The 17,558-nt window shown below is 35.2% G+C and overlaps 1 protein-coding gene across 2 annotated transcripts; it reads left to right on the forward strand.

Annotated features, from left to right (window-relative positions):
* The first annotated feature begins 1,137 nt into the window (after positions 1-1,137).
* On the forward strand, positions 1,138-16,382 carry LOC144448326 (CD151 antigen-like). Of its 2 annotated transcripts, XM_078138521.1 has the most exons (9): positions 1,138-1,231; positions 6,463-6,586; positions 10,297-10,494; positions 11,106-11,180; positions 11,801-11,905; positions 12,372-12,494; positions 12,804-12,995; positions 14,528-14,640; positions 16,283-16,382. In XM_078138521.1, the coding sequence occupies exons 2-8, from the start codon at positions 6,518-6,520 to the stop codon at positions 14,594-14,596; spliced, it is 831 nt and encodes a 276-aa protein (XP_077994647.1). In that variant the 5' UTR covers positions 1,138-1,231; positions 6,463-6,517; the 3' UTR covers positions 14,597-14,640; positions 16,283-16,382. The 2 variants fall into 2 exon arrangements, with proteins under 2 accessions (XP_077994647.1, XP_077994648.1); XM_078138522.1 differs by lacking the exon at positions 14,528-14,640.
* The last annotated feature ends 1,176 nt before the right edge of the window (positions 16,383-17,558 follow it).

The following is a 17,558-nucleotide window of genomic DNA, read 5'->3' on the forward strand; positions in this document are numbered from 1 at the left end:
CCTTGCTAAAACTTTCCATAAGCGGTGTGTCTTGGACGGTGCCGTAAAAGAGGCTGTGGTTTACGACGATGCAACTTTCACGTATTTTTGTATTTGTTGTTGTTTTCGTGTGTATCCCGGATATTTGTCACTCGATACTGGGATCTTGTGGTAACATTCAGAATGTAGTAGTTTTTACGGAGTTTAGTAGAAATACACTGCTATTATCAATCTCGATAGCCAATAGCTCTAACTACGTCACAGGTATTGGAAGGGCTATAAATAGATTAACTCTTGACAACAGAGACTCCAGATACAAAGCCATGCCGTAAACAATTGTAAACGAACACAAAGTAAATCACACTGGGTGTGTTTCATGTTACGATCATACGTCACTTTTTATTCTTATTCTACGCTTGAAGACATTCGGGTGAGTAATAACACGTTACAGGTGAACAACACGTTAACACTGTGACGTACATATGTCATGACGCGTACATTGTCCAGTGTTCGAAAGTGGGTCTTTGTTCTATTTAAAAGTGAGGACGATGTATCGCTAAAAAAAAGTAACATGTGCAAGTTGCAAATTTGTCAATACCAAGGGACACTTTGTAGGGTGTGGACAATATAGGGTTCATGTTTGTATTTTCATTGTTTACTAGTATTTTTGATCGGATGGCATTTATGGTCTTTCTGTCTCGATGTAGTATATTGTTATTATATTTCTATTATCCTGTAATTTCTCGTCTAACCTGTGATGAAGAGTAATACAAAAATAAAAATGAAATAAATAAATAAAACTTTTCCCATTTGGCCCTAAGACCTCCCCCGCTAGTCTCCCCTCCCCAGACATACATGTACACATTGCAAATGTTCATCCGGGGGTCATTGAATCTACCTCTGAGATAGAATGTACGGCGCGTTGGATAGGTGTCGGACTGCGATTGACATAACTGATAAGTTCGTGTGCGTTATGTTGTCAAACCGACTATGCTGTCCTAAATTCAATGTCACCGCATTACAAAATTTACATGGTCACTGTGCAACTAACGTGTACTGTCATAAAGGATGGGCGTAAACACTTTTACTACCCATGCAATAATGGAACACTCCTACTAGCGAGTTTTCTCTTTGTTATGTAAATAAGCTACTGTATTATATCTCACCAAGACGTAACTTGCATATTTCTACAGTGCTTGCTGGTGAATTCGGCAGTGATCATAACTAGCCACTGATCGGACACAAATAGACGGTAAGTCACTGATGTTATGATAGTATACAACTCTACCGTTTCGAGACATCCAATATTACGATGCCAGTGAAGAATTTTGTACATTTCCTTCCTGAAATCGACAGTACTAGTGTGAAACTAACATTAACAGTGATGGCGACGAGCCCAACGATCGATCACACACGTATGCGTACGCTATGTACGCTATGATGTACGTGGTGTACGCAAGTTGCCCATGATGTACCTACGCATCCGTATTACGCAGTTATAATGTTTGTGTTTTACCCATCTTTTAATGGTCTGAGACATATACAATGTCATTGTCACACAATTATTAGTCATAAAATTAAATTGCACAGAGATTTGTCTTGATTAGAAGCCCTTGATGGCCTCCGATGTAATTCACATGACCATACAAGTCCTTCTACCTCCATATGAGGCTAAAATTCTACATGCTACGTTCTGAAAACAACACCAGTTTTCAAAGCAGTCTGTTCGTAGTAATGCTAAAATTTATATTGGTATATCGGTTTGCGAACATATGGTGTGTATAAACATTAAAGCAATACAATCTACCATACATATATACATTGCACTCAGGCTGTTTTCGACTCGACAGAGCTGTTGACTTCGGTTGGGTATGGGTACGGTACGCCGGGTTCATAAACCGCGCGCACGTACGTGTATCGTAACGACATCAGCTAGCTAGGTACGAAAGCGTCGTAGTTGCGTGTGTCACGATTCGGAGATTCTGTTTCGACAGTCGTGTGGCTGTACTACTATACATTACAATATTGTGCACTCAAAATCTATCCCCGATTTATGAGAAGCCGGCGTTCACAACTAGAGGAGAGTGGAAGCAAAATTAACAATTGACGATTTTAAAGTTGCGTCGTCGTAAACCGTCACAGCTTCTTTGAAGACATCGTCTAAGACACACCCTTTCGCAATGCTACGAAAGAAATATCGGGTTTGGTATGCGAGAATGCACTGGCTACAATTGGGAGGGTGTTTTATTACAACTATTCGATATTAGAGATATGACGTACTCATAATATCGTACACCCTGCACTGCACAGAATTACCTGTTGCAATTGGTAAATGTATTTGTGTAGCTGTACACAGTATGTTACAATAAATCTAATCAAATTGATATTTTGAGTCCGCACCCAAAATCTCAATGCAATCACTACAGTATTTCAACTCGCTACTTTACTACTTTTGGATGCAATCTAATTAATTAACATGTACAATGTCTAATTATTTTGACAAATTTTCAGTGAAATATTGTTAATTGTCACATCAAAACAATTCTCCAGTTACAGCGAATATAGGTTTAAATGGATAAACATACATAAACTCTAAAATTTAAATATTTAGCTACTGATTACTCAATAACAAGATTGTAAAATTTTGGATATCATTGATTTCTTGTACATTGTTTATTTGTGTGTTATATATATAAAGACATTAGTATACATTGCATACATATGTTGTATCTGTGTGTACACTCTCATTCTCTCATTCTCTAAAACCAGAGTTAATATTTCTGTACTGCGAAATGTTGATGATACGTCTAGGACAGTGCCGTAAAAGAGGCTGTGGTTTGCGACGATGGTATATTCTATGTGTATGTGCATGGATATATTAGGGGGCGCTACATCCATGCATGGAAGTATATACTATATAGTTATACTTCCATGATCCATATGGTATGTGTCACAAGTTTCTTCTCAAAGTTCAAACTGCGACCCTGGTCCATGGTGTACAAATAGTAAATAATATTACCCTGGTATGGTAGCGCTTGGATCCTTCTACCTCCATGGGTAACATGCATCATTTTCTTCTTAGAAGCTATGGGGGGGGGGGGGGTTGTACACATTGTAAAAATCAATCGGTAGTGATTACTGATGTCAGGCTAGAAGCTACAGTATATCCTATTGTCTGTCACCTAACATAATGACAACAATTGTTCAAGTGTGTGATGACGTAAATCAGTGAACGACCTGTCACAATAGCTTGAAGTGGTGTTTGATGGTCTGAGCTGAGGTTGAACGAACTATCACCAAAATAGCTCCTTTTATACACGCACTAAATCGTGTTGGTTTTTTTTTGTATGGTAGTTCCTTCAGCCTCGAATCAGACCACCAAACACCACTCAGCGTTCCATGGAGACCAGGCAACAAACACAACAGACTTCCAGAAATGCGAGGACATTCGATCTACTGTGACGTCATATGAAATCGACATGACATTGTACCCTCGTAGTTTTCTATGAGGTATCGCTTAATATAGTCATATAACAAATAACCCCATTCAAGGTCATCAGAGACGGGTCGAATGTATTGGACTGTATCCAGCGCCATAATGTGCCTTTCGTGGTACTCAACCTATCCTACTATGTTGTCACTGTAGATTTGGTGTACAATAGAACCCATAAGACCAAAGTAAAGCGTTTTCTGTATGTACCACAGTGCACAATCGTTTATAGCATGTATAAGTGTAAAAGTGTAGTTCTATTTGCTAATTGACCACATTAGAAAAGCGCCGCCGTGCTAGGCTTGAAAATAAACCAATTGAAACAGTATACTTTTACCATCGTCGCAAACCACGGCCTGTTTTACGGCAACGTTCTTAATAACGAGCCTCCCACAAAATGTAGTGGTAGAAATAATAACTCTGGTTTGAGAGAATGACTTTTACACTTGATATGAATGGTGTAAACGAGTGTAGCACATAGAGAAAGTGATCAGTATTACTCGCTGTAATAGTTCACCTTGGTGTGTGTTAGAAATAGACGCCTTTCTTTCTCGAAACGATTGTGTGGTAAACCCAGGGTCGCAACCTTCATAAATACTTCGTCACTTCGTTCCTTTAGTCACAGCGTAAACACGAACCTCGCAAACACTTCCACTTCTCCATTTTTATAACGTGTTTGATCGGAGGTTGAAGGTTCGATCTGCCGCATATATTGTTCAATGTTGTACATAATTTCATAGTTTCAAAATAATAAAAGAAGTAAATTTTGAATTTAATTTATGATTTTGGATTACTTGCGTTATTTTAAATTTAGTTTTCATTCACGAAAAACATATTTGTATTAAACTTATACAGGTAATACTCGCCGCCGACGCACGCCATAACTCGTGCCATAACATGTACAGTTCATGTGAATGATATATTGTCAATCAGTGACCGGCTTCAAATTAAAGTAGTAATGAAATGACTTTGAAGTTTTGGAATGTGGAACATGTCCCCTTCAGTGTGGGTTGGCCAGTACGGTCTCTTTGTTGTGCCATATATCGTGACATCCCTCTACTATTCTCCTTGATAAAGTTGTAATGGCAGTAAACTGTTTAAATCAGGCGACCCTGAGTCATCAAACGTCTCACCCAATTTTACTGTACTGGAGAGAGAGAAAAATGGACAAACCATTGACCCCTCCACTGTCTATGGACAAACTAACACTAATAGACGCCTATTGCATTTCCCGCGACAATGTTTTTGGCGCCAAAATCTGACACCATCCATATCAGCTGTCTACATAGTCTGTGCCGAGACACGGCGTGTTGTCGTGTCAATCATTCAACCGACAGTCACGAACAGACCGGTTATGGTTGGACGACACGACACATCTTAGAGTGACTCTGAGTTCTACATACTAGCTAAAATGATAGATAGAATTTAACAAAACTATAACACATATACTAACATAACATATCACAACATAATAACATAACACAACATAACATAGCATAACATAAGATAATAACATATCACAACATAATAACACAATATAACATAACATAACATAACATTAACATATCACAACATAATAACATAACATAGCATAACACAACATAACATATCACAACATAATAACATAACATAACATAGCTTAACATAACATAACATAACATTAACATATCACAACATATAACATAATATAACATAACATAACACAAGCATATCACAACATAACATAACTTAACATAAGATAACATATCACAACATAACATAACATGATATAACATAACACAACATAACTTAACGTAAGATAACCGTTCTGGCATACCAGAGCTGTTAATTCTTCCGCTACACTTCGAAATAAAGACGGCACGTTTAGACGGTGCCGTAAAAGAGGCCGTGGTTTGCGACGATGAAGATAACATATCACAACATAACATGATATGATATAACATAACATAATAACATAACATAACATAACATAACATAAAGCACCAGAACGACCACATTGGTTTAATTTGTGTCAATATAGTGTACACACTTTTTGGGAAAAATCGTGATTGTACAGACATAATATATAATTTTGCATCGGTATTATTGATATATTAAAAATAATAAATCAATTTACAACAATATTTGCCAACACGATATAGTAACATTTCCTTTATCACGTTGCTTATTATTTGAAATCAATAACGATTTGAGACTCCGTATGACGTATTATTAACACGTCACATGTAATGGCGGTGTCATGACTATACGAATCATATTATGTACAGTACGTCAACAGGTGTGTCCACACCTTCAAATACTACTAGCAAAGACTGAAAACCATTGAAAAGTGTCCCACCCTTGTGTCGACGTGTGGTCATATTGTTAAGCAGTTTTTAAAGTGAATATGTGAATAACTCGAACGATTTCCATATTGTTTTGGTGGTTAAAAACTTGAAATGAAATGTCACATGATGATTTATTTGTGACATGAATTATGCTAAATTTCCGGTTTACGCCCGTCTAGTCTGTGTTATCCACAGCTGGTCGACTAGAAAATAAAAATATGAGAGAATATACAGTACTGTACATTGAAAGAAGAATAACACGTGACTGTTCTCGTCAAAGCATGTACACTCGATAGCATACCTGTAGTAGCGTTAAGTGTGCACAAACACATTAGCAACAACACGCTAGACAATATGGAACGTTGTACTGTTCAAACAAACATTGCCGGCAATATGCCATAAAAAAATCCTGCAATCAATCATATGGTATGGTAAAACTGTAGAAAGGTCATTTATATTCATGTATTAGTTACACCTCTGTCTTTATCTTTCGCATCACTCCTATAACTACAATCATATTTACATGAACTAATTCCCATTTTACCTACAGCAATGATGCCTTAATGACCCAATCAATCATCCGTGGTATACGTACAAATTACAATGTTTAAATTTTATTGATGTATTTACTCAATGTTTTTATTGCTATATTTTCTATTTCTACAGGTATACCGTGTACATATTTTAGCAGCAGTGGGTTGTTATTCATTGGACATACAAGATGGGTGATTTAGGCGGTTGTGCTCAGTGTTCAAAGATTTTACTTATTGTCTTCAATCTCATCTTCTTCGTAAGTATACAGATAATTATGTGCTTCTCAATTTGCTACAGACAAAATGTTGGCTTCAGACCACGAGTTACGTAGTTCTAGACATATGTGTATTCTGAGGACTCCGACACATCTTCGCTCCCTTTCGCTATGGTTCATACTTTATAGAAAACTGTGAGGTTACGCTGATATTTCCTGCTCACTGTTTTCGGTAAAAATTAGCGAAAATTTGAACAAGATACAATAGAATGTAAATGAGGAACCATTGATGTAAATGAGGAACCATTGCGGAGTGTGGCGAAAACGCATGTCGTAGTTCTCAAAGCACATATTTCCTGAAATAGTCCATGAGTAACTCTTCATGGAGTTTGTTCTAGTTTCATAGCACAATTTAATACCAGTTATGTAGGAATCGTATAAGACTTTATCCCATAGTACTGTCTTAGGAACCCTGTTGTGGTGGTGGTGGTGGTGGTGGTGGTGGTGGTGGTGGTGATGATGATGATGATGATGATGATGATGATGACGATTGACTGACTGATTGATTGATTGATTGATCTATTGATTGATTGATTGATTGATTGATTGATTGATCGATTGATTGGTAGATGGATAGATAGATAGATAGATAGATTTATTGATTGTCGTGGTGGTGGTGGTGGTGGTGATGATAATGATGATGTTGTTGTTGTTGTTGTTGTTGATGATGATGATGATGATGATGATGGTGGTGGTGGTGGTGGTGGTGACGATGATGATGATGATGATCAAAGTATTCTCTTGATAAAGCAACCATTTATCCAATCCAACAGTGTTACTGACAAGTAAACACGTGATACATGTACACTACATTTATATAGAGTGTCAGCTTAGGATTATTCTCATTTACTCTTCATTGTATAAAATTTATGATTTATCTCCCCCAATATCCTACCATCGCCTCATTGCCTGGAATTCTATTAACCTTTCACCCCTGTCATTGAATACGTATTGAAATATGTTTGAATCTAACAATACAGTAATTTTGTTGTTATTTCAATGCAACATATGGTGTATCATTATCTTGTGTATGAATGATTCCTTTACGTTCTGTGACAGGCCTATACATATTAATATTAATTAGCAGCGTTAAATGTTGAAGTATAGATTTTTTTACAGCCATAAATTTCAAGGATTACGTAGAATTTGTCCCTGTGTTAACAATGGTAAACGTAGTTATATTATAAGCTTTGTCGATACCTACAGTTAATTTTTAGTGCACCTTTTCATCGTCTTTGTCAATAACTTGCCTTTTTATTATTTAATTAGTTTAGCCTTAAGGTCAAAGGTCATACAAGCCATAATAGATTTTGAGGTGTGCAAGGACATCATGTAGACGTACGTCTGGTATTGGTAACCGAGCTGTAATGTATGCTGTGCTAGGGCGCCCTCATGCTTTGCTTTGGTCAACTCATTGATAGTTGTGACAAGACGCGTCGTTTCTTACAGACCACGTGTAAACTTGCCTGGATAATTAGATGTTTATTCCCCAATATTGTTCTTCTTTTAGCCAAGGAAAATACAAGTGACCTAAGGGGCCTTTGTCACTATGAGTCTAGCGACGTAATGCTGAGACATTGCATGGAACTTGAACATTAATGAACCAAAAATACCGCAAACCAGAATGGACTTTGGAAATATAGGTCCTGTGCGCACAACCTGTCATGTACAACCATTCTCTCTATCAAACCTCGTACAAAGGTGGGGTCTATTTTGGGCATGCGCGTTACATTGTTTCATGCACGAGTATAACTGATTGATGTGTTTACTTATTGGGTTATTATTGAGTAGGACGTTCCAGACCCATTTCCTCATTTCTTTCACAACAACGCAAAGACAGACCACCAAAAAGACGACATTTTTCTATCTATTTTTGTGACATTTACGTAATATGTGTTTAGAGTTTATCAACAAGTATAAAGTAAACTCATTTTAAGATATTTCTACTAGCAATAAACACATGCCACAGGTTACACAGAGTAAAAACGATACACCTTTTCCGGAATGAACACAGACGTAGTCATTGAATTGTTACAGAGATGAGTTTTTAAACGCATTATGGTTTCATGTTTCAGTGTATAAAGTACTGAAGTGTGGATATGGACTATATAGAATTCACGATCAGATGAATTTCTGTTATTCGTGTCTGATCTAACAAGGATTTTTATCTCATTCACTGCAAAATCGATTAATCTATACACAGACCTGCCTTGTCTGTCACCCATATGATAAATGGCGTACAACTTGTTTTCAATTGCAGTTTCGTTTAGACTTAATTAATCTAGTACTTTGATATGGCCGCTAGCGCAGATATTTTTTATACATGGGGCATACATACATACATACATACATACATACATACATACATACATACATACATGCATACATGCATACATGCATACATGCATACATACATACATACATACACACACACACGCATACATACATACATACATACATACATACATACATACATACATACATACATACATACATACATACACACATACATACATACACACACACACATACATACATACATACATACATACATACATGCATACATACATACATACATACATACATACATACACACACACGCATACATACATACATACATACATACATACATACATACATACATACATACATAAATGATACATACATACATACATACATACATACATACATACATACGCAGACACGCGTGCGCGCACACACACACACACACACACATATTCTAAAACAGAAAAGTTGATATGCCATATTTCAATACTACTAATCATGGCAATATGCCAAGTAAATACAGTGTGACTGGGTATGAATTTTTCGTGGAAACGTGTGTTATTGTCCTGGAAAATGACGTCATCCATCTGTTTATGTAGAGTAACATATGTTTTCATCTCAGACTATCATCACGTGACATTTCAAATGTTTGAGCTAGACAAATATGCCATCAACGCAGTGTAAGTAGGAAGTGTCACGTGACATGGCTTCAATCCAAAAATGGCACTATCATCGTCGTATATACACAGTTGTTTTGGAAACGTTTTAAAGAGATGATAATTAATATATGGTTAATAACAATCACGTAGTAGAGTGGTTCCCTCTTTTCATATTTATTTCTGATTTACATTAATTGATGGTAAACAGTTTTTCTCAATGATGATGACATTGCTATCGTCGATGGCAGCATGCGTTTGCCTGCATGTGTATGTGTATGTTTGTGTTTGGCAGAGATAGCGAGGAAAGTAGAGACATACGGTACATGTATGTCAGTCTCACATCATCATCATCATTACCATCAACGCGTACCCCCACCACCGCTACCCCCACCACCACCACCACCACCACCATCATCATCATCATCATCATCACCACCATCAACATCATCGTCATTATTCTCATCATCATCATCATCATCATCATCATCATTATCGCCGTTATCGTCGTCGTCATCATCATCATCATCATCACCATCACCACCATCATCATCATCACCATCACCACCACCACCATCACTGTCATCAACATCATCATCATCATCATCATCATCACGATTAGCATTATTTCGACGTCATCATATTCTTAAGTTCTATTTTTACTCAACGCTGTACTCCATAATTTACAATACTTAATGTCCTATCTATCCAACATTTTCATTAGCTGTCCGTCTGTTTATTTTTCTTTAGATTATCGGTGCAGCATTCCTTGGCGTTGGAATATGGGTAGTGACAGATTTCTACAAACCCGACATTTTGAGTATTATGGATAATCCAGCCATCACCAATGGAGCTTACATACTTATAGCCGTGGGAGCCTTCATCTTTATCTTAGCAGGATTAGGTTGCTGCGGTGGATGCTGTGAAAACAAGTGTATGCTCATTTTGGTAAGTTCGGCCTTCTATGGAATTAATTAATTGATTGATTTAATCTCTCATTAGCGCTGTTAGAGCTATTTGTCATTCTTTCACTATTGTAGCTTTAGTGTCTGTAAGTGTATGTTTTATTATCCATACATTAGTGAAAATACAATACAATACAATACAATACAATACAATACAATACAATACAATACAATACAATACAATACAATACAATACAATACAATACAATACAATTTGCATTGTTTTAGATACATAATCGCGATATTGGTTTGTAATTTCTCTAAGATACAAAATACCAAAGGTCGGTGTAGAAGACCTATAACGGTAACAAAATTGCCTAAATTGAAATTTATAAAATTTATACCTACCTTTACTTTCATAGTACCTAACAGCCGTTCTGGATTTATTAAGTGTCTCTGATGAGTGTTTGTTTATTTTGTTTCAAATTTAGACAACTACCAATGTTAATTATAAGTGATGTAGCTGAAGTAATGTTATCTTGATTCCAAAATATATCATTACTTTTCATTAAATCAAGAAATGAATGTGTATTATGTTTTTGAAATGAAAGAATGTATGAAATGATAAAAATCTAACAACTTTTATCTTCACAGTATTTTATCATCTTGCTGGTGGTATTCATAATCCAAATTGTTGCATTCGCCGTTGTCCTTGCATTCCAGGATAAGGTATGTCTGAGAGGTCAAAGTTCAGATATGGATTATATAAAAACTAATATTACAAACTCACGATTTGTTGTGATATTTGTGAGATATTCAGAATACACGTTTGATAGTCAAACCGAGTGGAGATTCTTTATATTTTAAAGTGGTTTTGACAATGTATATCATGTAAAGTCCAAGGAAAAGTGACTGCTCGTATCCCTGCCAATCACAGAGCTGCTTCCAGTTTAGCCAATCACAAAACATTTCTCTTTTTAGCCAATCACAAACCTCTTCCAGTTTGCCAATCACAGAACCTCTCTCTGATTAGCCAATCACAGAACCTCTCTCTGTTTAGCCAATCACAGAACCACTCTCTGTTTAGCCAATCACAGAACCTCTCTCTGTTTAGCCAATCACAGAGCCATTCTCTTATAGCCAATCACAGAACCTCTCCCTGTTAAGCACAAAATATGGTTAAGTGCCCCATAGGCTGGACGGGGTTTCTTGAAATCAAACTCTTCAAACTTTTCTCTTCTTCATTTTTTAACTTGTGACGACACTAAATAGATGTAGATTATTTCAAGGACTTCACATATTGTTTTTCCATAAAGTCATCCTTACCTGTTTTTTATTTCAATTCATAGGTTGAAACCGTGCTGCGTGATGAGATGGCTCAAAGTATGGAGAAATATCAAGGAGAACAGGAAACTGATACTTACAGTTTAGCATGGAATGCAGCACAGGCCTACGTAAGTACACAGATAATATTTACAGTTTAGGAAAAAAGTAGAACTATTACCTGGCTCTAGATAAAATACATATTTACTCATTTATTTATCTATTTATTCATTTATGCATTTACGCAAAATTTAAGTATTTATTTATTTAGAATTCTTTCATTCATTCCTTAATTCATTTATTACAAAACGCGCTTTAAAAAAAAGAAAATGACCTAAAATGCGTCTACATCAATTGAACTTATGTGTGAAAATATTGTAAAAAAATACTATTCAACTGAGGAAGTTAGGGTACAGTTAGGTTCTGTTAGGTTAAGGACCCCTTAGGACAGACCTGATTTGCATTGTCAACAATGAATTAGTACTGATCTAAACTATTAAATAAACAGTAATAAATGTTGAATAGCTACTGAGGTTTGAAGAGTAGCAACATAAGATTATACATCATAATGATCGTTTCCATGGTTACACTTTTTAGCTGAGATGCTGTGGAATCGACAATTACACTGACTGGGAAGATTCCTTATGGCATACCAATCAGACACCAATGCAAATTGGTGGTGTGTCTATTACTCTGGATTACCCTGCAACGTGTTGCTATGTAAGTTTATAAATTTATGTTGTGTTATGTTTCCATGCTGTGTTATGCTACCACATCTCTCTCTCTCTCTCTCTCTCTCTCTCTCTCTCTCTCTCTCTCTCTCTCTCTCTCTCTCTCTCTCTCTCTCTCTCTCTCTCTCTCTCTCTCTCTCTCTCTCTCTCTCTCTCTCTCTCTCTTTGTTTCTCTCTCTCTCTCTCTCTCTCTCTTTCTCTCTCTCCCTCTGCATGAGTGATAAATTAAGGAATAATTTTGGTACCTTTATTACACTGTTCTACTTACACTATATATGATATCTGTGTTGTGAAATAGATAGAAGACCCAAGTGCCATTATTGGAGGTGAAATACCAGCGCCAGCCAACGTGACAGCCTGTATTGGCTTTGGAGCAGCTGTCCCTAATGAATTCATGTACTCTAAAGGTTGTTACACTAGTTTGAAGCAATATCTTATTGATAATATCTTATATGTTGGTGCTGTTGGACTGGGTATTGCTTTCATCGAGGTAAGTATAGTTTACCTTCTCCGATTTCATCCACTGTACAGTCCCTTGTCTATTATACATGTACATACGCCATATGTGTCATCCACTTTGAGCACTGTACAGTCCCATGTCCAGTACTTCAGATTTCATCCATTTTCAGCACATTACAGTTCCTTGTCTAGTACATAAAGTTTAAAGTTTAAAGATTATTTATTTTTTAAAGCGCCTTTTCTATTTATAAATATTCAAAAGCGCTGTACATAAAATAGATTTAAAAGCATGGTAAAACAATATAATAAAGCTAAAAACAACAAACTGGTTACAATAATTACAAAAAGGATAAAATGACTACTTAGTAAAAGACACATGGTAATACATTAATACAGTTTATAATATTGTTTAAACAGATGTGTTTTAAGTTCACCTTTAAAAAGTTCAATGTCAGTGATCAGCTTTAGTTCTCCAGGAACTTAGCATGGTTACCTTGAAGGAAAGTCATCTATTTATTTATTTATTTATATGCGATTACTATTACAACCATGTTATTTGATATCAACAATCTGTCATTGTCAAATAATAATAAAATATAATAAAACAGTTTTCCTTTTGGTGAACTGTTTCTAGAAGCTGGGTCTTTATTAATAATATTAATTATAATCTATCAGAAATGTCAAATATGAATGATACCTATAATTACCTATGATTACCTATGATATTTTGATAATTAAATTAGTTTAGAATGGAATGCAGCACAGGCCTATGTAAGTACACAGATAATGTTTGAAGTTTATGAAAAAAGTAGCCCTAGTAATATGATATATTATTGGGTTTCATTATCAAAATATCATTTGTATATTATATTTGTGAATTTTAGATATATGGTTATCATAGTACAAATTTGTCTATATGGAACTAAATGATATATTCAAAAACATAAATGCATTTTATGCTTGAAATGTTATCAAATCTTAAAGAGGTGCAAGCTGAGTTTATAGGTTTTTTTGACATAATTGTTGCTACTTATTTAAAAAAGTAATTGCAGTTTTCTACTTACTGAATTATACTTAAGTATTATCACTTGCAGTCATCCAGCTGCTAGACCTTGGGCTTTCTCCTGATAGATAATGAGTGTGGCTATCACCCTAACTAGCGACCTTTGGTCAACATCACAGTGGGCAGAATAGCCCAAGGGGTCTAGCAGCAAGACTACAGTTGCAATTGTCTGAACTCAAACCTAGTGTTAAGATATAACTTATGAATCCAATGACATAAGTTATCATATGTATGAAAACCTTTTGAGGAAATCTGTGCTATGCAATCAACTGTTTTCACAATGACAGATAACACTTATAATGTCATAGAATTCCTGCATTGACATTAACATTCTACTAGAATACTTTAATCCAGGTTTTAGGTGAATATTTTCATTTGAGTCAAAAAGCTCATAAACTCAGTTTGTGCCACTTTAATATTGAGAATCCAACTTGTAGGACTGCTATATGCTAACTACACCATGCTTCTTTTTCTCCTGTCCTGATTCTTTCCTTGCACAGATCTTGGGACTAGTGTTAGCTTTGTGTATTATCTGTGAACTTAAAAAGAAGGAGAATGTGGTGACATAGAAGGACCTCTTCATCTTCAACCTTGCTAATAACTTCCAATCCTGGTTTGTCTGACTTTGTCTATCTCTCTACTCCCCTTTCTTTACATTGTTCTTTTTTCTGAAATTGCCATGGTAGCAAGAACTGATATCATGTAATTTCCATTGCAATACCTTTTCACGTTTACCTTTTGCTCCTGCTTGTGATACCTTGGTGTTTTCAAACTCATCCCAAAATTTCTCTTGGATAACTGAAAAATGTTTCTATCACTTAGGTTCTTTGACTGGGCTATTTATCACTGAGTGTATGGCAATATAATGACCTTCAATAATTCAAAAATGACTTTCACTGTCTATGATAATGTTACTATTACAGATGTTATTGTTAGTGTTTTACCCATTGTTTACCCATACCCTGTCTGTTGATGTGGTGTTTTTGTGCCAGCTCTGTTTATTTCAGTGAGATCCTAAATTTGAAGAAAAAAATCAACAGACACCTTCAAATTTTCTCAATAAACTTGGTTGCTAGGCAACAGGTGTGCCATCATATGGTGCTCCATTGTTTAGTAACAATCATACAAAGAACACATATACAATTGTCATGTCATGTGATCATTCATTCATTTTGTCCACATATGCTAATTCATCAAGGAAAATTTAAGTTTTATTATGTAAGTGTCTGAATTTGATGCAAATACTGTAAATCCTTCCTACAATTACTGTGATTGTTGGAAAATTGATTTGTAGAGTTTTCTCATAAAAAAAGTAGAGAGATTTACCTCAAGGTAGTTAATTCAATCATGAACATATAACTTAATTAGCTAGTATTATCAATCATACTGACATGAATATGAATGGAGTGTTATTTTATAGGCTGTTTTAAATAGCCTCATATCAGAATTTAAATATATACCTGTATATACCTATATAATAGTATATAATGACACAGTACAATAATGTATATTCACCATTAGGCCTAAAAAATTGTTTAGTTACTCGACCCCCACCTAGTTTTTCACTGCCGAACCAAAACTTTTTCTTACATATTCGAGAAAAAAATAATAAAGTCGTGAAAATTGTGACGTCTCACCAGAAATAGTGGATGCAGAAACTGACATGATCTTAAAAAGACAATATAAAACTGCTCTTCTAATAGCTGTACATCTTAAGAAAAGAAACCAATAACACAGAGTCGGAGACCATTTGTAAAACAACGGAAAACACAACTATTTGAAATAGACACTCACACATGAAAAAAGAAAAAAAAATCTACCTACCCGAGCGTAATCGGTACCACACAATTTTTTTTATCAGGCGTTATTATAAAATAATATTTATGCACCATTATAATAAATTAAGAGTTATAACAATCAATGTATTATATTTTATACATTATGACACAATATCTACACCCAGTCCTCGTTTGTAGCTCAATATATTATGAAAAATAATGTGTCATAGGTTAACTTTGTACACACTTTTTTTTTTAACTGTTTGTCATTTATTGTTTCATGTGATTCTTTCAAGTTGGAATCAAAGTTTTATGATCAATTGGAAATCCAAAAGAAATACCCCAATTCTCAACCATATTGCCACTGTAATTTGATATCCCACCTACATGGGGTCAGTAATGAAAGTGTAAAACATAGCAATTCCACAATTGTCCAATGACGTGTAATAATAACTCTGCGTTTTGTTATTTTAACAGATAATGGGGCTCATCTTTTCATGCTGCGTCTACAGGGCTGTAAAGAAGAAGGACGAGGTTGTGTAGACTGTGAGGGCGCCCTACTTAGACATCGCCGCATCAGTAAAAGCACACGCATACGGAATTTAAGGTTTTGATTTCATTATTACGACTGCATTTTAGTAGGCCATCACATTGTCATTGCTTGATTGATTAACGTTTTATCATTTCATTAAACATTACATTATAGAGACAGAAAATAGGAGTTCTACAAAAATTTGTTACAGGTTAGGGAATACTTAGGACCAGATTTTTGAAATAGAATGAAAGTAAGTAAATTGTTCAGTGATAAGATATAAACAGTTGAATACCGATAAGGCAATAAATTGTTCTTCCGTTATCTTAATCTTTATCTCAAATTATTTCATTCTTGAACATGTTTGGTGGAATTTCTTTTCTTTTTGTTGTCTTTTTCAAAGGAAAGGTTCGTGTATTTTGATCAAAGTATTCAAAATTTGTTGTTGCTGTTTTATGTATAAATTTGTTTATTACTTGTGATGTATACATATCCATGATGTGTGTTTTAAAATGAATGAACAAAAACAAACTATTTTGCCACGATTTACAATATTCTTGCGAACTTAGCAAGATCCTGCAGAACAATTTGGTCTCGAACACAATTAATCAAAATATTTATTGGCCAATTAAACAAGCCAGACTTATCATAATTTAATAGGAGTTATAGTTATCAATGATTTGAATCGTTAGTTTGTGTTTATCGATGCATGCATGGCACAACATGACCTGTAAGTACTGTGTATGTTGAGTTGAAACAAACAGCTATACTTGCCAAATGACGCTCTTCAACACGTGTTTTTTTGTACTTACCATCTAATGATAATTAGAGTGACAATTTTTATTAGATTTCACAACTTAACTGATTGTGTTCAAGTGGCCATAGGGGTGAGAAGTAGGTAGTTATTTTTGATGCATCATTAATATCATTGCTATACTTTTCTGTGTGAAACAACAGACCAAATCAAGTCCATGTTTGCAACTCAGCATTTGGAGAGAAAAGTATACAATATATAAAACGTTTGTTTACAAATCACTTCCTGTGCGTACAATAACATACATTTGACATGTTTTAGTATTTTGCATTTGATTAGTTACGAAAACGGACTTGGTCTTCTATGATATTATTTCACATTGTTTTTTTCAAGTGATAAAATATCGCAAAGTTGTTCCCTAATTACATATCCAAAAGAAATACATATTTCTCATCCATATAGCCATC

This window comes from Glandiceps talaboti, chromosome 17 (assembly GCF_964340395.1).
Source record: "Glandiceps talaboti chromosome 17, keGlaTala1.1, whole genome shotgun sequence".
Classification (NCBI taxonomy): Eukaryota; Metazoa; Hemichordata; class Enteropneusta; family Spengelidae; genus Glandiceps; species Glandiceps talaboti.